The following is a 24,063-nucleotide window of genomic DNA, read 5'->3' as shown; positions in this document are numbered from 1 at the left end:
GAAACTTATCTTAGGCTGTGACAGTAGGATTTGCCTCCCGCTCCTACGCCCAGGGGGGAAGGAAGCAGCCCAACTTATTTGCAAATCTGCTCAATCTGTTCAGTTGAAACCAGAGAATACTCTTCGGTGCTTTTTAAAATTAAAACAACAACAAACCACAGGGTAAAACCTTGCAGTACTTGCTGTTTCCCCAGCTGATGCATGTGCAGACTGTCACTAGATGGAAAGTGTGCAACTGTTAACTTTCGCCCTCCAACTCTCACAAGAAGGCATCTTGATCTTAAGCAAGAAATATGACTGCTAAAACCCAATCAATTGAAAATAATCAATATTGGTTTTGCTGTCGTTTCGGTTCATTCGTCGTTAATCCTCCTTTCTGAGGCAATGTCTAGTTTCATAGAAGTGGCTCCTAAGAGCCCTTTTCTTAGAAAGCCATTCTCCAAGTCAATATTTGGCTTTTAAAGATAGTCAGAAACCCTGGCAATCCTGTTCTGCTGTGGGTTGGTTTGGTTTTGGTTTTTTTTTACTTTAGCACCCAGATTTTGGATGTTTTCTTAAACTCCATCTCAGCACCTCACTTCTTTTCCTGGCTGCGCACACCCCAAGTGTGGTGAGGACATTCCCCCTCCAGGCTGCTGTGAAGTTTGGCATGGTGAATTCTGTTTTGGAAAGCCTGAAACCCTCTCCACCCCAAATGGTGATGCACAAGGGGGGTGCTGACAGGGAACTGGGGACCCGCCCGCCTTTCCGCACTAGCGGCCCCCCCAGTTCCCTCTCAGCACCGTGACCGTGCTCTGTGTATTTATTAATTAAAATAATCTATTCCCCGCCTCCCTACACAGCCTTATCCAACCCAACCCGCCCTTACAGCGCCGAGCACCCGCCACACGCCCCCCTCCCTCTGGTACAATCCATCTTCCCCCCCTCCGACCGCGGTAACTTGGTACGGTCCTTCTCCTCCCCCCTCACTTCCCCAGGCGAGTGGTAGGCGCCGCGCACGCTGATTGGCTGCCGGGCCCCGCAGTCCGCGCGAGCTGCGGGTGCCTCAGTGTGCGCGCGGCCGGCGCGGCGCTCGGGTCTCTCGTTCTTTCTCTCTCTTCCCTGCTTCTTCCCTTAGCCCGGCCAGCGGCCGCCGCCATGGCTTCGGGTAGGTAATTCCAAACCCGGGAGGCTGAGGGAGGCGTCGGTGGAGGCTACCGCTTCCTGTCGTCAAGCGCGGGTGGTGGGCGCGGGAAGGTGGGCGAGCGCCATGTGGCGCAGGGGGAAAAGGCCGCGGCCATGTTACGGGGGAGGCGCGGCCCTTCCCCCCCTCACGCCGCTCCCCCCCCCCCCCTTTTCTCTCCGGTTACCGGCCACTCCGCGCTCCCTGCCGGCGGAGAGGGGGAGGGGAGCCACGCCCCCACCGATGGGCCCCTGTGGGGCACGCCCCCTTTCTCTTGAGCCCACGCCCCCTCCCCGGGGAGTGCCGGGCCTCTCGGTCCCGCCCCTTTCGGGCGGGGGCGTGGTCAGCTAGGACACGCCCCGTGTGTCGCAGTGGGCTGGGGGGCGTGGGGGCAGAATCCCATCGGGGTCGCCCGCTTGGATCCTGCATGGGGTGTAGGCCCCCCCACTCCGTGTGTGGGTTCCCCCCTTTGAGTTGGTGGGAGACGTGGACCCCATTTTGGTTCGTGCTCCCCTTCTTGGGTCACGGTCGTTCCCCCGTGTGGGCCCTGCCTTTGGGTTGTGTGTGCCCCCCTGGTGTGAGGTGCGGACCCACCTTTCAGTCATGCCGCTCCCCAGCGCGTGGTGTGTGTGCTCCTCCTTTGGGTCAACACCCCTGTGGAATGCAAACACCCCCTCCCTTGGGCTGTACCCTCCCTGCCCCCAACATGGGACCCACCTTTGTGTCCCAGTATCTTCTGCATCTGCTCTGCATTGTGTTCTAGCAGCCCCCCTCCCCTGCCGAGGGCCCCAGCACAGTGGAGGGGGTAGCTTCGTAAGCCCCTGCTGTGGGCTAAGAAATGCACTGGCTGTAATTCTTTCCCAATGGAAGCCTTTAGGAGAGCATGGAGACAGTATGTTTGCTGTCCCAGGTGACTTAACGCTGCCCAGATTCTCCTGGGGCTTCTGGGAGCATGTTGTGTTGCTGCTTCTTCATCCTATTTGAGCTGAAAATGTTTTGGTCCCACCTGCACTGATGCCCTGGGAAGCTGTGGGGTAGGTGTTGTACCCCAGAATGGGAGATGGAATTCCAGGGCTCTAAGTGCTACGTGGAGCAAGCCATGTTTAGTTAGGGCTGAGCCATTTTAGTATTGTCTTATGTTACATGTATGAATGATAGAGAATAAAAACAAAATAAAGCAAGATATATTAAAGGAACCCCTTAATGCAAGGCATAGTTCTTTACTGTGAGAAGAAAACATGTACTGTTTCTTTGTACAGTACCAAAAGTACTGTAAAATGAGTTCAGACCATGAATTCTTCTAAATATTATTAATAAAGTTTGGCAGTAAAACTAAAACCACTTTTGTCCCAGACCTCAAGTAAGTACTAGTCAAGCACCTGAGTGTCTCCTCTGTTTTTAACTCTGTGGTGATGCTCAAACAGGAGATTGTTTTTCTGTTGAGAATATTACGGAAGCAATACTGCTTCTTTATATGAATTAACTTTGTATGAGATGTACGCAGCAGATTCTTCTATCTTAAGGGGAATACGCTTCCTGAGCAGTGCACGCAGTGACTAGTCTTCCATGCCCCACTGCATCCACAGGAAATTTTTCCATAAGCTTTTTAAACATTCGGAAAAAATGTCTGCGTATCCAGGAATTTCCAGAATAGGCTCTCTGTTGTTTCCAAAAATATTTAGACTCTTCTCCCTATTAAGCCCACCAAGGTAAGTTGATCAGAAGTCTGTAGGCTAAGAGGTCCAATAAAGAATGTAGAAAAACGCGTAAGTAAAGGAAACTCAGTTCTGAGTCTGCATATTCATATTTTACAGACTCCTTATCTCATTGCTTTCAACTTTTTCCAAAATTTTGTGGTTTGGCAGAAGTTCGTAAGGGAGAAGCTAAAGACTTTAAAAGCAGTCCTTCAATTTATAGCTAATTACATCCTTACTCAAGAACTCTTTCTGATACAACCGTTGATATTCTTTGCTTTAATTAGCAGCATTAATGACTTAGAAACTTTGGAGTTAAACTGTAGTTTAAAAATGTGGTTACCTATTTAGTAGTAATCTTTGAGATCATTTCAATGAAAATAATGTAAAAATTTGACCTTTGTCTCATTAAAAACAATAAAGACGCTTGAGTTGAGCTTTTTATGTTTTTTTTAATTGCTTTTTATTATGAAAAGGCAATGGAATATTTATGTAGCGGTGCAAAAGGAGGAGAATGTTTCACATGAGTGGAACTGCTTTACGGGATGTGTGAAACAAAATATTTTATCTCATCTTAGCTTTTGCTAAAGATTGCTCTTGCAGAGTATGAAATTTGATGCTTTGTGTTGCTTTGAGGAGATACTTTACCATTAAAAATGCTGCTTTGTGTCTGAATAGCTTAGATGGTATGCTCATCTTGGAAGCATATACGCATGTGTTTAAGTATATGTGTAAGTACTGGCAGGATTGGATTTAAAACCAGATGAAGGAAATATAGTGAACAGACTTTCAGCAATTTGATGAGTGTTTTGATTGGAAAATGGTTATAGTTGTTCATAGTTTATGACATTTACCCTGCATGGTGATTAATTCTTGGTTTCATTTTTTTAGTCAGCTCTAGGTATAGAGGTGAGAGAGAGAGCGTGGGGGAAAGACTGAAATCAGGGATGAAAACAGGGAAGTTCCTGATAGTTTTTATTAGACCACAGCACCACAATATTTTTACAGATTCTTGACATGATTTGAAAGGAACAGAGAAATTGCAGGGCTGTTACTCAGAGTGACAGTACTGGTGAGGCTGGGAGAGAAAGGAAAGTGTTTGGGTTTTGACAAGAAGGTGGGAATTCAAAGCAAAAATGTCAAGAGGAATTGGGACTCGTGCGTAGAAGGTGAGATCGTCAGAGTCCATGCAGTTACGGAGTTGGTAGGGTGTAGAGCAGCTGGTGGTGTGTGGGTATCTCTGAAGAGCTGAAGCCTGCTGATGACAATCTGGATTCTGAAGGGCCTGAGGTTGGTGGAGCAACGCGCGTGTTGTGTTCTGTGGGTCTGCATCCCTTACCTGCAGCAGGCTGGGGAAGTTAAAGCGGTAGGAATGTGTTTTCCCCTGCACAGTAAGAGCTTTTAACATGTCAAAATTAGCAGTAGACAAGGAAATCCATCATTGCGCAATTAGCAAGATAAAATAAAAACTAAATCAGTAAAGACAAAGCCACCTTATTTAAGAACTGAATTCCAGCCAGCAGGTAGTGTTTTTCTTAACGTTGATAGCTTTTACAAATTAGGTGCTGTACTTTAAATAAAAGTCAAACTATTACAGTGAAATATTTTTCTTTCAACTTGAGGTCATACTTTGAAATCTGTATTCTTCCAATGTGTTTCAAGAATAAATTTCCTTGATAACTGATGGTTACATTAAATGGAAATAATATTCATAATACCTGCCTGGATGACTTGTGTAAATTAATTTATTCTTGCATGGTTTGAGCTATCCGTAATGTTCCTCCTTTTCCAGTATGAGAGAAGGGAAGTGTTGTGGTTCCTCCATCTGTGATTTTACATCTAATTCTGCCTTGTCTGTGCCCTTTTACGGGGCACAGCTTTCTTATGGCATCTTAAAAAGGGGTTCAGTAGGACTGACCTACTTAGCTTTGCCTGATTAATTAAGCTGCTGCATTCTGTTCATTGATGGTGGTGCTGTATTCGATAGCCATTAAAGGGGTTGTACAGTTCTGAATATTTGAAGAGGTGCCTTGAAAATGGAATGCAGGGCCTTCAAAAAAGGAAATTCAAAGTGGCTATACCTGTGTTGTGTCCCCTGTGCCCTGCATGTCTGTGCTCCGGTTCTCCCAGTCTTAGCATTTTCGGTATTGTTAATAAGGAGGAAGCTGTCTCATTCCACAGGGAAAATAGTTGTGTTATCCAGTGTACTTGAACCTTTCTCCCTTTCCCCAAATTTCTTCCTCTTGTAGTAAGCAGAGGAATAAATTGTGAATTGGAAGTTCTCAATATGACTCTACTTCTTTTTCTAGATTCTGGAAGCTACAGTCAGTCCGGGGGCCAGCAGAGGTATGTGTGGGTTTTCTTGCTGTTAGCGGTTGTATCTGCAAAATAAAAGGCCATTTAGTATTCCCAGCATGATGTTAGAATCTTTGGGCATGATAAGAGTGTTTATGTTGAGTTGTGGGTGCAGAAAGCTTGCTGCCCTGGGCCTTTATTAAACTATCTTACAAAACAGGAAAAAAAATTTATATTCCTGAAGAGAAGACAATAAGCAGGTTTAAATTGGAGTGACATCTTTTAAAATAGTAAGAACTTTTGAAATGTCGTGAATATAGAGAAATATTTTTCATGTGACTGCCTTAAGCTTGTCGCTAAGATTTTAGTCAAAGGTTATACAAAGGTAAAGATGACAGTCCGTATAGATGTAAAATTTTATTTTTCCATTTTATTTTCCTGTTGGAGGGAAGATTTTATTAAAACCCTCTGATAACTGTTCATAATTGTGAAATTTAAGAGCCAGTTCATAAAATGCTGTGAGTTTTAGGGAGGGTGTTTTGTTAAATCAGTGAAATAAAAGTTTTTTTATGGATGTATGAAAATCACAGCTAGTACTGACTCTGCTGCTGAAAGTTATGAGGTTCTATGCATATAGCACTGCATGAGCTTGAGTTTATATCTGAGTCTGATGTGAGTTTCAGCACATGGCTCTTCTGTCAGTTCACGAAGTTTTAAAGTGGCAGAGTAACGAGTAAGTATAACCTAAAGCTGGTGCAGTATTTGATGGTGATGTTATTGTTGAATAGTCCAACAAATACCAAATTGACAGTAATAGATTAAAATTAACTTTGTAAAAATATGCTGAAAAACTTCAGATGCCTTGGTTTCACATGATAGCATTTTTTGTGATTCTGAAGAATCTGTCAAACTACAGTAAGCCCAACTTTCATGTACTTTAAATTATTACTTATTAATTTTACAAATTTTACTTGTAAAAAAATATTTACAAAATAATAAATATTGAAACGACAGAACTTAAAATAAGCTTTTTCTGGCTTCTGACAGTCAGCTATAGTAACCATTAATTTATTGCTGCAGTTCTGATATGCCTGCAGCTGCAGTACTCGGATTAAACACCTATTCTGGATTGAAAAGAAACTTAAAATAACACAAAAAATACCTTTAACTTCCCAATCCATGTGGTGGGCATTGTAAGCATTTACTAAATGCATTTTTCTCTTACAGCTATTCTTCCTATGGCAATCAGAGCAGTCAAAATTATGGACAAACACAGGTAAGCTGGAAAAAAATGTTGTGTCTTTCAAAACAGATGTTCTTGAGTGAAAATAATTGTTCCTGGTTGACTGTATCTGGGCCAGGAGGAAGTCCATTCTCAGCTGCGCTTGACATTTGCAGTCATGTCTGGCGAAGGAAAGCTGCAATTACCTGCTGTGGAAGTTACACTTATTTGAGTACGTTTTTGAAATTACAGGGATATTCTGGTTATGGGCAGAGTGGAGACAGTTCCTCCTACGGACAGAACTATGGAAGCTATCATGGGAACTATGGACAAAATCAAACAGGTTTGGCTAGCTTGTTATATTCATTGGCAGTAATTAAAAGGTGAATATTTACTAAAAATTTTCTTCCTCAATTTCCAGGTTATGGACAAGATTCCCAGGGATACGATGATGAATCCAGTTATGAAAATCAGAATCAGAGCTCATACAACCAGCAATCTTATGGCAGTCAGGGGCAGCAGAAAGGGTCATCTAGAGGGTAAGGAAGCAGAGATTAACGGTATCTGTTTAAAGTACTGCCTAGTAGCTGTACGTTCTTAACTAATAGCTAAACAAATTTCCTGCTATCATTGCTAAAAAAGGACCAACGTAAGAAAATCCATGTTCTTCAGACATTTTTAATGCCTGAAAGAACAGGAGGTAAAGGAGGAATAATATTTCTTTATATGATAGATGCAGTTTTGAAGTCAGGCTGTGCGAGGAGATAAACTTTAGAAAGTCTTTGGATAGTGACTACAGTAATGAAGGGTGCACTTAGTAGAGAATATTTTGATGAGGGAAAAGATGTATTGAGTACTCCAATCACATTCTTTTGTATAAACTTACACTACTCTTTTATTAACTTCAAATAAGCTGTTAGCAAGGAAGTTCTTAGCTGTCCTTAGACCTGCAGACTTATCTGAGAGTGCCTTTATTTGGTGAAAGAAGAAGAAAGAACTGAGAAATGTCTTAAGAAATTTTTTTTTTCCCCAACTAAGTAGGGTTCTCAAAACATTGTATTTTTGTATCCTTATCAATAACTTAAATGCACGTATGCATACTGCACTCTGGTTTGGTACTTCATGCTGTTGCAAATGTATTTTACTTGTTAAGTGATCTACTCAAATTGGTTTCAGGAGGATTAATCATGCAACTTTGAAAGTATGTTGGAAAATGCAACCCAACTTCCCATAACAACTTAGAAGGCCACTTGGTGCTAGAATACCTTCATTATCTAGTTTACAAGCTTTGTGCGTACACCCCAAGGTTACTGCTGACATTAGATCTTCATCGAGGATCCTGTGACCTCTTCAAAATACACTGTCCTGTACTAAACATCTTTCTGTGTCCAAGGTCCAAATATTGTTGTATTTTTTTGCAAGCTGATAAAATATTCTGGATTTCAGCAAGCCTGTACTTGGTTTCTCTTTTCGTAGCCATTACTACAAAACATCTTAATATAAACAAGCAAAGTCTTTTATCTGTCAGCAGTAGGTGCCGTGACTCAGAGTGTCCTTTTCACATCCCTTATGAAGGCCAGTACATGGTTAAGTTTTGCTTTGCTTTGTTTTCTGAGCATTTTTAAGAGCTGTACAAAGGAACAGGACTAGGCAGTAATGTAGTTCTTAACTCTGTAGACATCCAGTGGGAAAAAAAAAATGCAGTAGAGCATAGATTGTCCAACAAGCTGGTTTTGATTTAGACAATGTAAAAAAAGACATTGGAGGGAAACTTCTCCATGTGTGATTGTAACGAGTAAGGGGAGACAGACATTAAATGATAGCAGCTTTGAAGAGGATGGCCACAAAATTGTAGCTCTTGCATCTTAGGGGGAGGCAGGAAGGAAAACGAGCAAACAGTGGATGTTCTCAATGATGCTGTCTTCATTGATGATGATGCAAAGGCTAAAGTGGAGCTTATTTTTTTTAAGTGAAGATATTAACAAAAAATCTTTGCAAGCTCTTTGTCTCTTGGATTAATTACCTTCAAGCTAAGGTCTAGGTTAGAACTGAGAGCGAGCAGATCAGATGGTATTTACACTATTGGGATATTTTGAGATTGGTTGGACCCAAGTGACTTTACATCTTAGAGTGCTTTGAAAAGCTGGTGGAAACTTTCTGTAGGCTCTTAGATTTGTTTGTTTTTCTGAGACATTTTGGCTAGCAAGTCAGACTGCCAAAGACTGGAGCCTGGCAAATGTTAGTGCCTCATCTTTTGAAAAACGGTGGAAGCAGGGAGGAGGAAGAGAAGAGAGAGGGTGGCAGAGGTCAGTGATTAATTTCAGTTACTGAAAATACAATACAGTTGAGTCACAGTTAAGTACCTGGGGGAAAACAAAGGTATGAGTAACAGCCAGTGTTTCCTGGATGCAATTTCTTTCTCATAAATCTGTATAATGTCTTGCTGTGAAAGAGTAACCCAACTGGAACTAGTCTCTGGTGTATCTAGATTTCCAAAATACTGTTGTTTCTACCTTGGATACTGATGTAGCCTAGGGAAATACAGCTTAGGTGAGATTTTCTTGTGGTTGTTACAAAGTTGTTATTAGCCAGAGAAGAGTTAAAACTCCCTCTTCAAATGTATCGCTACATTATGTTGGGAGTATCTTAGATGCCATATTGGTCGATGTTTCTGATGAAAGTGGGTGGGATAGTATATGTAGATGGCACTAAAGTGAGAAGAACTGCAAGTATGTTAGAGGACATCACAAGAGTTAGAAAAGTTCTTGGCCAGATGGTAGAACCCAGGAAAATATAGGTTGCAATTCAGTGGAAGGAAAAGTTTTGGGAATTTTTTTTTTTGTAGGGGGCAAATATCAGCAGCACAATACAACACGAGCAGCAGGTATCTTCCCTGCAATTCTGTAGAGAAGGGTTTGCCATTTAGCAGGACACAGACTAGCCATCAGCTGATGTCATGCTCCTGGGGAGAAGGGGGAAGGCAGGCGTACTGAGATACGTAAAGGGAGTGATGCTCTTAAATCACATTTACAGTGGAAACTGAGGGTATCTTGAAAGCAATGGTAACTTACAGTTTTCTGCCTTGCTTTTATAGGAAGCCATATATATCCCAACAGAGATGAAACAGAGTATTTTCATATCTGTATAACAGAAATGATTGGGAGGTAACTGTGACTAGGAAATTTTAGCAATGTCGTGAATTTTCAGCCATTATTTTGCTCTCTATTTTGTGAACATTTGGCTATTAATACAAATTCTGTTTATTTTAAGTGGAAGAGGCTCTTATGAACAAAAATCAAACTATGGTCAGCACCAAAGCTCTTATGACCAGCAGTCAAGCTATGGACAAAACCAAGACTCTTATGACCAGCAGTCAAGCTCATATGACCAGCAGTCGGGCTATGGCCACCAGGGCTCATATGACCAGCAGTCGGGCTATGGCCACCAGAGCTCGTATGACCAAAAGTCAGGCTATAACCAGCACCAAAGCTCATATGGCCATTCTCAGCAATCCTACCAGTCTCAGAAGGGAAGCTATAGCCACAACAGCCAAGGTAAAATTCACAGGTTGAATTGAATATTGGCTAATAAGATTGAGCAGAAGCACTGTGAAATGGTTGGATTGTCTTTCACAGACAGTTGATTTGATGAATAGTTAAAGCTTTTTTTCCATGTTTATATTCTTGGGGAATGTTTTATTTGTTAAGACTTATCAAAACATTATGCCAAGATGAAAAAGTTTGGGGCCCCAAAACTGTTGCATTTGCGTTTGTTGGAGACAGCCTTGCAGAGTCCATGTCCCTGAATTCTGCAAATTCTGGATGGAATTTTCTTCGTAAGCTATTTTGAATACTCTTCCTGCATGAGGGCGACACATCTTGATCAGTCATGAAGAGCTTTTGCACTTCACATTCCAGCTTTACGCTGTGTAGGTGAATTCTGAGATAGAAGGGAATGAGAAGTTTAAGATCAACCCTTTTTTGCAGTAACTTCACACCAGTGGCACAACCCACTCTCTTTATCCTTGTTCTGTCTTCAGTGATGTCTCTTGCAAACTGGGAAGGCTATGTGGAAGTAGGATGAAAAGTGTATTTTAGATAATGTGTTTAATGTTTGGAAAATTGAGTGTAATTAAAGTACAGAGTGTTTACATTCTGAGATACCTCGTGGCCCTGGAAGCCAAGTGAGATAACTGGAACAAAATCAAACTTTGCTCACTGTCTTTGTGGCATAGATAATGTAAGAGAGATTTAGGAGTTGATGCTTTCCAGATTTAAATGGCAGGCTTGGGGGGAGGAGGGGGGACACATAAAAATTGTATGGTGGGAATTTTCACTGCACTGCAGTTTGAACTACAACTTCCTCATGTTTTATTTTGCTTTACTCGTTCCTCCAGATGATCGTCGTGAAAAGAGTAGGTATGGAGAAGATAATAGAGGATATGGCGGGTCACAGGGAGGAGGTAGAGGGGGATATGACATGGATGGAAGAGGTCATATGTCTGGATATAGGTAAGTGATCTCATTCCAGTGCCTGCAGTTCCTTACCCTGGTTTCTTATTATTTAGCTGTTTTAAATTTTTGTTTACTATATGTCTATTCCTAATGTGGTTCAGATTTAGATTTCCAATAATGGAAATTTTCTAAAATTAAACCTTTCTGCACTGCACAGAAATGCATTCTGCCTAGGAAAAGCTTTTAGGTTCAGTTAGATTGAGACCAAGCATTTGATTGCTGTGACACACAGCTGCATTTTATTTACACGAGTTGCAATACAAAATGTGCCTGAGCCCATCCCTTGAAATAAGATATTTTAAAACCTGTAAAAAATTGTTTTCAGTGACAAAGAAACCAACAGCCAGGGATTGAGAAAGTTTTAAAAATTCATAGTTAAGGTATTTAGCAGGGAAGTATTTTGACTTTACAGTGACAGATCATCACACTAAGGTTGGCTAATTATCTTTCTGCTTCCTAAATAATTTGGGAATAATTTAGTAATAACAGTACTTGTTCTTTACTGGTTTTTGCCATTTTAAACTTCTAGTAAAATACTGGTTTTATTATTGGTTCAGCTGTCAGTCTAAACACACTTATTTTAGGTAGATTTTAAATACGAACAATACTGTTACCCCTTCTGCCATTGCCTTAGGCCCTGTTCCTGTTAAGACAAATTATGCACGTATTGAATTTTGCAGGTGATTTCATGCATAGGTCTGAGAGATTGGGACTTTTGCTTTAAATCCTATTGAGTTAGGCCTGATGACATTATTTATTAATAAGCTATCACAGCTGGCTACCTTGGATATAGTTCTGTGAAATGGTTGGGGGTGTAGGGTGCTCATTGGTGCAGGGTAAGAACGTTGAAGCTTCCAGTGAGTTTTGAGGTGCTGCTTGTCAGCAGCGCTTGCCCTTTAACAGGCTGAACGTTCTGGGGTACTGCTAGAACTCCAGATGAAAAACTCTATAATTATACAATGCTGTTTGTTTGAACTGATTTAAATTAAATAAAATGATCTAACGATATGTTAATACTGTTATCTTTTAAAACATTTCTTTCTAAACTGTATTTAAAATTTGCCTGTTTCTAAGGTCATCCCAAATTATACCTTATGGCTTGCTGTTTTGATGACGTAGGTGGACCCTATCTCTCTTAATTAGGTGTGGTTAGTTATTTTATATTAGTTTGCTGGGGTTTTATATAATAGAAACCTAACTAGCAAAGTCACTTCTAAGTTAATTTTGAGTTAAAACTGAACAATTTTTTTTAAAACCAGCTTTGCTGTGTGGATGAGGGTTTTCCATATTCCTGTGGTAAAATCTGGGGTTTTAAAAACATTTGTTTATAGATGAGCCCTTTCCAATAAGAGGAATGAATGTGAGCTTCAAAAAACTGACTTTTGGTTGATCTTATCACTTTGAAACAAACTTCTGTCTTTGCAAGATAAAGCAAGATAAAGCAAGATAAATTAATGTCTGTGAAAATAAAGCCTCTTCCCATATTTTTCCAAAATGTAAGAAAAATTCTGTTCTCACATCCATGTAGATAATAGTACTTCAGTGGACTCAAAAGCCAAGACAAGGAAAAAAGTGCAGGTGACTGGAGAAGTGGGAGAAAAGACAGCAAAGTGGGAAGGCATTGATTAGGAAGTCTGCTTTTATTAAGTGATGCAGTCTTTAATGCCGTTTGCAGTGAAATTTTTCTGGAACTACAGTGTCATGTATGTTTGTTCAGTCTGTTTGCATAATTGTGATGGAGGATGCTGCTTCTGACATACCTATTTTACCAAAGTCATGCTTATTAGAAAGGTGTAAAAAGATAAATTAAATAACAAACTGTATAGTCAAGGGGAAAATAACTTCTAGTAATGTAATAAATTGTGTTTAGTCCTGTAAAAATGTGGGGGTTTAGGGTAGTGTTTTGGGTTTATTTCCTTGGGTTTCTCTTTCTGTTATTATTTTCTTCCCTTCCCTAAAAGCAGCTTTTGTAGGAATGTCAAGTCTATCTCCAGTCACTAGTTACCATTTTGTTTTTTACTTCGATCACATTTTAATGTTTAACATTAAATGATGGAGATTCCATAGCCATCAGGAAATAATCTTACCTATGCAGATACTTGTACTGCTGTAATAATGTAGGCTTTGACTTTTATAGTGGTTAGAAAATGTGTAAATTATTAACACCCAAAAAAAATTGTTCCTTGACATTACAAAAAAAGTTAATAGCTAACTTGAGATCATAGCGAATGAATCTCTTGTGTTAGCTGGTAATAAAAATGTCGTCTCGACTGGCATTTGAATGCAGAGAGAACTTGTTGCAGCTTATTGTTTGTGGGCAAGAGCTTTACCAGTCATTAGTGTTCTTACAGCTGTATCCTAACCTACTCTGTAGTGCTGGGCCATCAGCGCATCCTCTTTACAAGCATCATCACTGACTCGCTGCTGTCCTTGCGATACAGTCACTTTGGCTGCAACATCAGTTCTGTCTCAAGATTCTCGGAGTTGCATTGGCCTGTGTAAACCTTATCCTGCACCTAAGACCTCTCGGAGCAGACTGCAAGTGCAAAAAATTATTCCGGAATACTTGGGGCAAAATCAAATGAGCTTTTTTTTTAATTTTGAGAGCTTTCATTTCTTTGAATAACCTATTACAAAAGTACTTCAAAACATAGTTGGTAATGCTCAGGGATAAATTGTTATTCTGAAAACCAGAATGACTTGAGTACATACTGGAATGAATGCTTTCAGCACTCATTTTTCTTTTGTGCCTGTGCAAAGTCACGCAGCTCTGAGAAGAAAATATCTTTAGAAATTACGGTTCAGGTTCCCTAGCTGATGTTATTATGGTAGAGAACAATTATTTTTATATGCATCAGATGTTCATTTTTTAATCTTAGTAATTTAGGGTTTCAAATTTGTTCTTCAGATACATTTTTAATGGTCTTGAATTCCATCTTTTGGGATTTTAGTAGAATTTTTCCTTCCTTTCATATTGAAACCTCAAAAATTGATGATTTCACTAATTTGTGTGCTGGCTCAGAAGCAAATTTTTTTTTTTTTTTATTTTAAGCCCATCGTGGAATAGTCTCATGTTTGAGCTCTTTTGATTAGAAAGCAGGTACACCAGGTCTTGAGAATCCAGAGTTTTACTCTTAAGTTACTCTTCCAAGTTTCCTTGTAGAATTAGTCCTTTTGTTAAGAGTCCTCATCTGAAAAAGAAGGAATTAATTGCTTAATGTGATTGTGGAGCCATATTGTTTTGGTTAAACACGTGAATGGGAAATACCGTAGGAACACAAAGCAGGTTTGTTTTCTTTCACCTTGGGGAAGGCCATTCAGCAGTCGGGTGGGCATACCTGTGACACTGCCCTTCTTGTAGTGTCTGGAGATGAAGTGGGAGCAGTTTTGCCTTTGAATCTGCTTGTGCATTCTGTGTTGGTGGAACTATATAGGTGCAGTTTAGAAAAGGATTTACCATTGCGTTAGGATTTGTCATAAAAATCCTAACTTTGCTCAGCACAGGTGGTTACCCCCCGCCTTGTGCCCATTTGATGCTGATGTAAATCAAAGTTACCTCTGCAGCTTAATTGCTATTACAAGTGGGAATTAGCTCATTGTGATATAAAGGAACTGCAGCTTGGTGCAAATGTGTTTTACAACAGTGCCACAGTTTGTGTTCAGAGTTAATATTTTAACTTGTAATATATATATATATGCTAGAGCTTAACCTTATATAGACTTTGGAAAAACATGAACAGAGGTGATAAATATAGGCAGAAAAAAGCGCCATCTGTCAGTGACTTTATTGGTGCACTAAGCATTCCTTTCTCGTTTGTAAAAATACATTCTTATGTATAACTCCCACACGCTTGGTGAGACAGATACATGTTGGAGGCTGAAATTTGGTTCCTGGATTCTTAGTGCTGCTTCTGCCAACGTTGGATCGCTTTTTAAAAATACCTTTCTTGTATCTGTAGTGGTGAGCTCTTCCTGTAGCTGTGGTTTAAATTAAAGCTGAAGTAAGCAATGTTCAGGTGGACTCCATTTACAGTCAAGTAGGTGATGTTTAAATATATGACTTGAGTATAGGAGAAAAGAACATCTGATGACGTTTCTTTCATAGCAGTAAGTTTTTGTCACTATGAATGGTGCCTCGGATCCATTCTGGCTGCTTGCAGTTCAGTCTCTATTTTATTGGTTTTGTGGGTGGCATTGCTGGATTTTAGGTACCTGTTCATGATTCTAACATAGGAAGCTAATACTCCAAACTCCATCTGGTCACCCATCTATTTGGTCTGCATGCAAGACTGGTAAAGGAGTAGAATGTGAAAACACTGTGGGAATTAATTCAGTTATTGAAATTGAGACTTGAATTTTGGGTGTCAGTGAGGGGTAGACCTGAGACTGTGGCATCAACTGCTTGCAACCAGTTTTTGGTTTTGACTTGCTGCCGCATGTCTGCACGCCTCCTGGGGATCTTGGGTAGCTTTGCCCAGCAATCTCAGGAAGGTAATACATTGCAGCTTTATAAATCACGTATGAAATGTGACTTAAAAATGGAGGAATTCATCTATCGTCGACGTATCTGTCACTGAATTGATGCAGATTTTTGTTGGGTTGATCATGTGAGACTGGGCGGAAGGTAACATGCTGAAGTGTAGTTGGGCAGAAACACATTTCTACAGACATTCATTAAAAATCATGGATTGTACTTGCTAGTATGGGGCACAGAATTACTATATCACAGACTTAGGCATTTGACTATGACTTCCTTTACATTTTATATATCCAGCTCTATCACTTCTCAGAATTGTGGTGCGCACGATTTTTTTACCCCAGTATCTTAGCGAAGTCCTCACTCACTTTCTGTAAAATCCTAGCGGTGTTGATCACAAAATTACTTTTTGTATGTTTTTTGATTGTTGGGTTTTTCTGATTTGTCTTTGCTACTATATACTTTGAAATTGGAAAACATAGATGTTCTGGATAATGCTGTCCTGATGAATTGGGACCATTACCTAGGGTCAGGAAACTTCGATAATGTTTCCATGTCTGATGTATTCAATCTTATCCTAGAAGAGCAGGCATCCTGCTGGAAACTATTGTGTCATAATGAAGGGTGGTTTCTTTTTTTTTAGCTGAAGTGAATTGGAGGTGGCAGAAAGGTATTTACACTAAATCTTATGATCACCATTGCACTTGTGTCATCAGTCCTTGAAAATAGCCAGCCTTGAATAAAGACCAGCTCTGGTGCATGTAACATTCATTCATTTTACCTCTTTAATGAGCAGAATGTATTGCTTGTGAGTAAATGCCACTGCAATTTAGCATTTGGATTTTTTTTCTGTGGAGAAGCAGTTTAAAATCTGCAGCAAAAATTTATTCTAAGAAAAAGTCCCAGTAGAAGTGATAGTCTCTCATGACAAATATCTAATGCTCCTTATGCATACTGTGATGAAATGTCACTCTCCCTTCAAAGAATGTCTCTCAATCCAGTTTTGGTAATGCTTATTGAAACCTTATCTTGTTTTTTTGTTTGTCCCTCACTTATGGCAGATTTTCTCTCATAAATATTAAGGAAGTACCTTCCATTCATGACTTTGCATTTGCTGTAGCAGAAGACAGATATACAGAGTGCAGAAGAAGTTGCTCCCTGATTTAATTTCATTGCCTTTTTCTGGGGTGCTTCTGTCCCGTGTTTGGACTCTGATGTGTTGATAGATAGGTTGAACTAAATCCTGGAGTGACTTCTGGTTGTAAAGCGCATTGGTGAAGAGTCTACTCATGCACAACAGTTCCAGAGTCTGGAGGTAGCCCTCTCTATCAGGGTTTGAACTTACACTGCCTTTATCTTAGCTGCTGAGTGTGAAAGCTGTCAGGATTAGGTGAACCTGCTTAATTTTCAGGTGGCAGCTGCATCCCCCGCGCAGAGGGCAAGCAGGCAGTTGTACGTGGCAGTATGGGACACTCCTTGTGACATGTGGTTATTGACTCTCTAAAAAAATCCAGTGGTTGTGTTTTTCCTGAAGGCTTTGAACATTGATTATATTGTGTTCATAACATGGATGCAATTAAAAATGCTGATGTGAAAAATCCTACAAGTACGAACATTTACGTTGAAAAGAGCGAGGGTTTATTTTCATGCACATAATTGGCAGCGTAACATCCTGTTTAAAATCCCCTTCTAACCTTTGAAAGTTGATGTGTGTCATCTCTTAACTTGGTCTACATTTTGTGCCACAGGTTTCAGAATGAATGAAATAAAACTTCACGGCCTCTGCTTTTGAAGCTCACATACACACACCTTCTCTGTAATGTCAAGTGCTAATAGTACAGTAGGTCCCCACAGGCCCTTTCTCAGAGAATGGCTGATAATGCTAATTTGTCCCCAGTATATAAATGCTTAACAATGGAGGTTAATTAACTTCAGCTCTCCTTCCTTCTAGGAAAGTAGCAATTATTCCAAAGGAGCAATTAAATCTACAATTAAAGCCCATTAACCTTCATTAAAATAATGCTTCTATTTTAAAACCCAGTTTTTAGTAGCAGTCATTTTGGCTTATGGGATGGGAGAAAGTATTGAAATAACAACATGTGTATGGGTTAGTTTAAAATACTCTTCAGGGCTTCTCTTCTCCAGTGCAGCACCCTGTGAGATTATTCACTTTCATGTAATTTAATCTTTGAACGTGAATGAGTAGTGAGGAGAACGTAGAGATGGTGCTTTAGCTGCCAGACAGTAACTCTCAACTTGTGATCAGTTAACTGTAGATTGAGCCTTGGGCTCAGCACATAGAGACTTAAGGAAGAAATCATTTCTTCAATTTTTCCTCTGCAGTGGTGGTGACCGTGGTGGCTTCAAAAATTACGGTGGTAAGTGCCGAGTATCCAAAAATGTTTCAGTGGAAATTCTTTATAAATCTAAAAGCCACCAATATCTTGTTACTATCTAGTAGAAACGTTATAGAGTTTTGGTGAGGCTGGTGTGTTCATGAGTTTTTAATAGCCAAACTTTTAGCAATAAACTGGATTTCTACTTTGTCAAATTGCATGAAAGAATTTGTGGAGACAGTGACGTTCACCGGATATTTTTTTCTTTTCTGTTTTTAATTTTTATTACAAATACTACTTAGGTACTAGAGGTAAAAAAAAAAAAAAAAAAAAAAAGAAAATGGTAAACTGCTTGGTGATCTGACAACCAGCATTTTCAAGATAACACCAGCATAGCATCAGTGTGGCAACTGCCACATGCTGCAAGTTAAAGAACACGTTAACGTCCTACAGACATCTTCTGTTGAACGTTTTAATCTAAATATTCTCTAAATCTCTGTTAATGTTTTAGATCTTAGATGCCTTGCATACATACTTTAAATATTTTCTTGTCTCTAAAAAAGTCACTTGAAAATGTTTTGCTAAAAATAGTCTTTTTTTCTTTTTTTTTTCTTTTTTTTTTTTTTAAAAAACTTGTTTCATAGGTCAGAGGGATTATGGACCGAGATCAGATGCTGGTAAGAAGACAAGCAGTGGGTGGGAGTGTATTGTAGCTTTTAGGTCATGGCTTTTAAAATGCATTTTTTGAAAGATGGATGTGGCTGCAATTCCCATGGCTCAAAATAAATTTAGCTAAAGCTTGTCTTTCTTGAAAGAAATATTTTTTATTAAAGTGCATGCAAATTTGTGGATGTTTTTTTCATGCAGCAAATAAGAATTTGCTGATAAACTTTGAACCTGCTTGAGCAAAGCAACTACTTTCACTGCTGTAACACTTCTGAGAAACTCGTGTTATTTAAAACATACGCTGCTTTGGTGGGTTTGGATGTCTGAGCTGCATGGACAAGTTGAGTGTGTGGTAGACGGCTGGTCAGCTGTTGAATGTATTCCATCTCTAATGTACCGCAGCATCTGAAGGTGCTGTGCATGCTTTTTTGAAGTTGATGGTGTTAATTTCAAAATTATGGTCTGTGCTCAACTTTTTGTTTTATGCAAGATGTCTTTGGGATTTACGGGTCTGCTCCTGGGCTTGAGCTTAAAATGTGCCTCCTGTTGTTACCACAAAACGCATGGTAAATGTAGCTTACTCTTCCATAGATTCAGAGTCTGACAACTCTGATAACAACACTATCTTTGTGCAAGGACTTGGAGAGGATGTTTCAACAGATCAAGTGGCAGACTATTTCAAACAAATTGGCATTATAAAGGTATGTGAAATGAGGAATCATTGGTAAGACGGAAGAGAACTTGCCGAGCTAGTGTATTGGAAGTGTACTGGTATCATTCAAGGCAGATGCTTGCTCTGACTCCCCAGCATTTGTAGATAATATTTTTATCTGGGTTCCCAGATGACAGATCATTTGTAATCTGGCAGCGCTAGCACCTTTTTTCTAGTGATATCTAGATTGCTTCATATCTCTTCTTTAGTCTTTATAACCCTTAACACTGACACTCTATCTGTTGTACCACCCTCATACTTCAGCAAGTATGCTTCTGTGTTCTATGGCTTTTTTTCTGTTTCTGCAATTCTAAATTAGGGCTTCTGCACCTGACCTCATTTTTTGTTAAAACTGGGCCCATCATTACCTCATGGAGTAGAGCCAGGCATTATCCTTTGGTCAAAAGCATCTGTTTCTGCAGGCTAGCTCTGAGAGAATCTTCTTTCTGATGATACTTAGCCGTTAACAGTTTATGCTTTGAATTGACTTTACCGGTATTTCCCCTATGCCAAGCGTACAACCTTTCTTTTCAGACCAACAAAAAGACTGGCAAACCTATGATAAATCTTTATACAGATAAGGATACTGGCAAACCAAAGGGAGAAGCAACGGTATCTTTTGATGACCCTCCTTCTGCTAAAGCAGCGATTGACTGGTTTGACGGTGGGTGCAAGTACCTGTTCTTTTGGTTATTTATAAATTTTAACAAGTAGTGGAAAAGGCAAATTAATAACCTTACGGGGAAGCCCATGCTGCTTTTTGTATGGCTTTTGTTTTTTGGTTTGTCTTTTTTCACACACACCCCCACACCATGGTATCTTGTATGTGTCTACTGGTTTTCTGTCATTTGACCAAAATGTCATTGAGACCAAAAATGTGTAATCAAACTGTGTTAGGGTTTGCTGCTGTACCTCGGTCATCCCTACACAAAGTGTAAGAGGTGGGGTTCATGTCTTGAACATAACTTCTTGTTCAGACCCATATTGCCGTAATCTGTGTTAGCAGCCAGAGGGATTTCCTACAGTGTTAGTATTGATATTATTGGTGTTGTAGTAACATTTTTAGGGTTTGGCAGTGGTTGTGGCAATCTTGTGCCAGGTGCTTTCTTCTTCACTGCGTATATACAAGGTTTATAAATCAGTGGGTTCAGTGGAGAAAGAAAGCAGATCCTAGAAATACATTGATCTAAAAGTTTTTGAACTTGCTGCAGCAAACAGTGATACTCTTGCAGCAGTAAACTTGAGCTGGAGCAGAAAGTGCCTGCTCCTGTGACCTTGTATATTTGCAGAACTTTGGTAATATTGGGCAGAAACAAAAGGACGCACTCTGCATCTGCTATGAAATGGTAGTGTGTAAAAAATCTGGCATGGCGTGCTATTTGGTTTGTATTTTGCTAATAAAATACAAGTGACTTGTTGAGGAGCAACATGCAAATATGACTCCATTAGGCACACATGCGGTCCTGTTTGTTCTGTGATGAACCTTGTAGCTATGAAGAACTGAGACTTTATACGTAAAAAGTTCATGTTTTTCACTTGAGAGTATTTGATTTTTTTGCTGGCTGTTGAATTGTACCAAAGCCTTGTTGCCTGGCTTGGGGGTAGAACAGAGTTCTAACATCTGAACTATTTATCCATTAGTGTGGCCAAAAATCTTTTAAATGTTTTTATGTGTCTAGTTTAATTGCAATTTTCAGATTGCATTTAAACTAAGAGAAATATCTGTGGGTTTATGGAGAACCGAGCAAACAGATCAGCATTTGCTATGTCACATTTGGACCAGTGCTTTCAAAAATAAGAGGCTTACTGCAGCCTCCCTGTGTCTTAAGAGCTTTTTGTTCAGTCTGTTCTTCTGAACTTGCTGGTGTGTTGTTGGGAGCTGTATAGATCTTTCTCTTACTCTTTTTCCACAGGAAAAGAATTCAATGGCAATGTTATCAAAGTCTCTTTTGCAACTAGGCGGCCTGAATTCATGAGAGGAGGTGGAGGTGGCGGACGTCGAGGTGGGACTAAAATCTGTAGAATCCTTGTTTTTGCGTAGTTAGATGTTTTTTAACAGTTACCAGTTTATAAAAGAGAAGTTGACTTTGAAGCAGTGATTCGTCAAAGTATATGGGCCTTTGGAATTCTGCCATGAAAGAGAGTAATAAGGATTGAACCAAGTTAAGTAAACTGAAATCTGTAATCTCCTTTGCACAGCACAGAATTTATGCTTTCCTTTTGAACTGGAAAGTTTCCAGATCGTGTCTGAGCATTGTGTTTAAAGAGGTAGCATAACAATGATGTTGAGGCTGTACAGGTTCCACATGGATAGGTGTGAATTCTCAGTATTTGTTTATTACCTCAAAGCCTCAAGATACTCTGATATTTCCAGATGGTATCAAGCAGGGTAAATTATTCAACAGCTACTGAGTTAGAGCAGCAGTTGGATGTCTGACTCCTTTAATTAAAAAGATGTTAAATGTCCCTGATTCTTTGCATAATACAGTTTTGTCCGTAATCTGCTGGATATTAATTACCGTTTTACAGGAAGCATGCTTTGTGCCGTGACTGTCAACAAATTCTAGTTCTTAAACCAGGCAGTTTTGTAGGCTGATAAAGTGTTTCTTCAAAAACTTTAAACTTCAATTGGTATAAAAGTTCTTAATCTTTGAAGTAGAAAGCAAGAACTGCATTGTCCCTGTGCTTGTCAGATGTATTCTGGCATTAATCCAGACATTATTTTTTTTTTGTTAAATTTTTGTTCTGTGACATAAGTCTGGCCATATGTGATATCGTTAAATCTGTATGAAATTTTATTAATTGCACATAGTGGGTTTATATTTATCCATTGGCAATTCAAGCAGATCAAGTTTCCTTTTACTGCTCAAAAAGAATTTCTAAAAAACATATGGTGGAGCAAATTTTTCTGGCCACCATGTGCTATCCTTGCTTCTTACTTTCCCCCATCTGCCCAAGTTATAAATCTGTCCGTACAAACATGTGTATTTCAGCTATGCAGATACATTAACTTCAAGATATCAAATGCTGTTGAGATTTGGCGGTGGCTGAACCTTCTGTTGTCATTTGCCCAAGTCTTCTAGCTAGCAGTTAATCAGCTAGGAAATGCTGAATTCTGTGGTGGTATGATTTTATTTATTTATTTTTTTTGTCATTGGCACTACCTGCTTCTTTCAGGGTTCCTAATACGGTTTCAGAGGCTTGCCTAGTGGGGATATATTTACATTAAACACTTCATCCTTCCACCTGAAAAGTCTGTCTGTCACTTGGGTTCTGAAGCTGGTGACACTCCTTTAATAATTGTTTCTCTTAAACACTTCCCCACCTTTTATTCTTATTCTAATTTTGTCTACAGGTTCACGAGGTGGATATGGAAGAGGTGGGGGCTTCCAGGGTAGAAGTGGGGAACCCAAAAATGGTGATTGGGTTTGTCCTAACCCGTAAGTGTCATCTTAATCGGGCAGTGGGGTTTCATGTATGCTCTCTGAGTTTCTTAGCAGCTTAGTCTGGGAATCCTTGTCTCTTCTAGGGCCTGTGGTAATATGAACTTCGCTCGCAGGAATTCCTGCAACCAGTGTGGTGAGCCCAGACCAGAAGATTCACGTCCATCAGGAGGTGTGTAAAAACACCTGCATCTCTTCTGAAGTGTTACAAGTGTTAATGTCATTTGCAGCTTTTTGAAAAACCTGGCTGACGTATCGGTTTATGTTTTCCTCCAGATTTTCGTGGGAGAGGTGGCTATGGAGGAGAAAGAGGCTATCGAGGACGTGGTGGCAGAGGTGGAGATCGGGGAGGTGGCTATGGTGGTAAAATGGGAGGAAGGTAAGCAATTGCTTTGTCCTTGCTTGATTGTGGAGCATACGGACTGTGGAATTGATAGGAATTGTGGGAAAGGCGGTGTTTATCTGTGCACACACAACTGTGCTGTGAAAATATTAACTACTGATAGCTCGTTCCGGAGAAAATAAGTCAGTTTGCTTGTTGAGTGTGGTTTGTGAGCATTTTTGGATAAGGCTATGTAAACATAGAATACGCAGAAGTTGGCGTAGGGATGTTTGACTGAAGGGACTGTTTATTATTTGCTTAAGGGATTCCTTATAACTTCTTGTTTCTCTTTCAGAAACGATTTCAGAAATGATCAACGCAACAGACCATACTGAAGACCACTGTGAATGTTTTGTTTGTCTTCTTGATACGTTTGATAGTGAAATTGCCAGAGTTTTGCCTGCCGCTTCACCCATGGCCTCTTTGGATAGTGGGATTGAGTGAAACTAGATTTTTATTTTGGTGGGAGGGACTGGGGTGGTTTGGGAGGATTTTTTTTAAGCAAGACATTGAAATTTAATCTTGATTTCAACATTCTCCTCTTTTCTTCCCCCACCCGTACCTTTTCAACAGGCCCTAAGGAGGAAAAGGACAAACTGTAAAATATTGCCAAAAGATGAAGTGTTTTGTAATACAACAATAAATGCTGATTGTTTTATTTGTGAAATCTTGCTGTTTCACAATTACTTCAGTTGCGTGCATTTCCTTACATAGATCATACCACATGAAGACAGGAAATGAGTAGTAAATTAACTAAAAAGTTTGAAATTGCACTGCTGCTTTGACCCTAGCTATGTGCATTTGCTAAAACCTGCAGTTAAGTCAGTGGTAAGCCTACTTGCTATCTGTGCCCTCTGTCCCAGACTTGCAGACTTGTCCCCTGCTGCTTTCTTACTTCCTTCAGAGACCGAAGTCCTGTGTTGCCTGCACTTCTTGCTACACATGCTTTGGTGTGCCCAGCAACCTTCCTGAGGAGCAGGCAGATGGCAGTGTGTTCTCGTGCTGCCGAGGATCATATTGTGGCCAGGCGAGGCCAGCTCAAAAACCAAGGTGGGATGGCTTTAAAAAAAAAAGTAATTTGCTATAGATTGCTGTACCTTTTAATTGCTGCTTTTGACATGTGAGTGATGGTGAACAGGCGGTGTGTGCACCTGTTTAAT

The 24,063-nt window shown here is 40.0% G+C and overlaps 1 protein-coding gene across 2 annotated transcripts; it reads left to right on the top strand.

The window, feature by feature from the left end:
• Window positions 1-997: 997 nt before the first annotated feature.
• TAF15 (TATA-box binding protein associated factor 15) lies at window positions 998-23,570 on the top strand. 2 transcript variants are annotated; one of them, XM_056337372.1, is made up of 16 exons: window positions 998-1,147; window positions 5,166-5,202; window positions 6,379-6,427; window positions 6,626-6,716; window positions 6,795-6,912; window positions 9,644-9,927; window positions 10,770-10,884; window positions 17,708-17,742; window positions 18,345-18,377; window positions 18,958-19,067; window positions 19,613-19,742; window positions 20,992-21,081; window positions 22,434-22,518; window positions 22,608-22,693; window positions 22,798-22,900; window positions 23,199-23,570. In XM_056337372.1, exons 1-16 carry the CDS (start codon window positions 1,138-1,140, stop codon window positions 23,236-23,238), a joined length of 1,416 nt encoding a protein of 471 aa, XP_056193347.1. In that variant the 5' UTR covers window positions 998-1,137; the 3' UTR covers window positions 23,239-23,570. The 2 variants fall into 2 exon arrangements, with proteins under 2 accessions (XP_056193347.1, XP_056193355.1); XM_056337380.1 differs by lacking the exons at window positions 998-1,147; window positions 5,166-5,202; window positions 6,379-6,427; window positions 17,708-17,742 and having other exon boundaries at window positions 6,628-6,716.
• The last annotated feature ends 493 nt before the right edge of the window (window positions 23,571-24,063 follow it).

The sequence above is a fragment of the Falco biarmicus genome, chromosome 1, assembly GCF_023638135.1.
Source record: "Falco biarmicus isolate bFalBia1 chromosome 1, bFalBia1.pri, whole genome shotgun sequence".
Taxonomy (NCBI): Eukaryota; Metazoa; Chordata; class Aves; order Falconiformes; family Falconidae; genus Falco; species Falco biarmicus.
This window is presented reverse-complemented; position numbering and strand designations above follow the sequence as displayed.

Excerpts from the sequence above, each read along its gene's own strand:
- TAF15 (XM_056337372.1), top strand. Across the intron at positions 5,203-6,378 it reads CAGTCCGGGGGCCAGCAGAG|CTATTCTTCCTATGGCAATC; the intron begins GTATGTGTGGGT and ends TTTCTCTTACAG. Across the intron at positions 22,694-22,797 it reads AGATTCACGTCCATCAGGAG|ATTTTCGTGGGAGAGGTGGC; the intron begins GTGTGTAAAAAC and ends GTTTTCCTCCAG.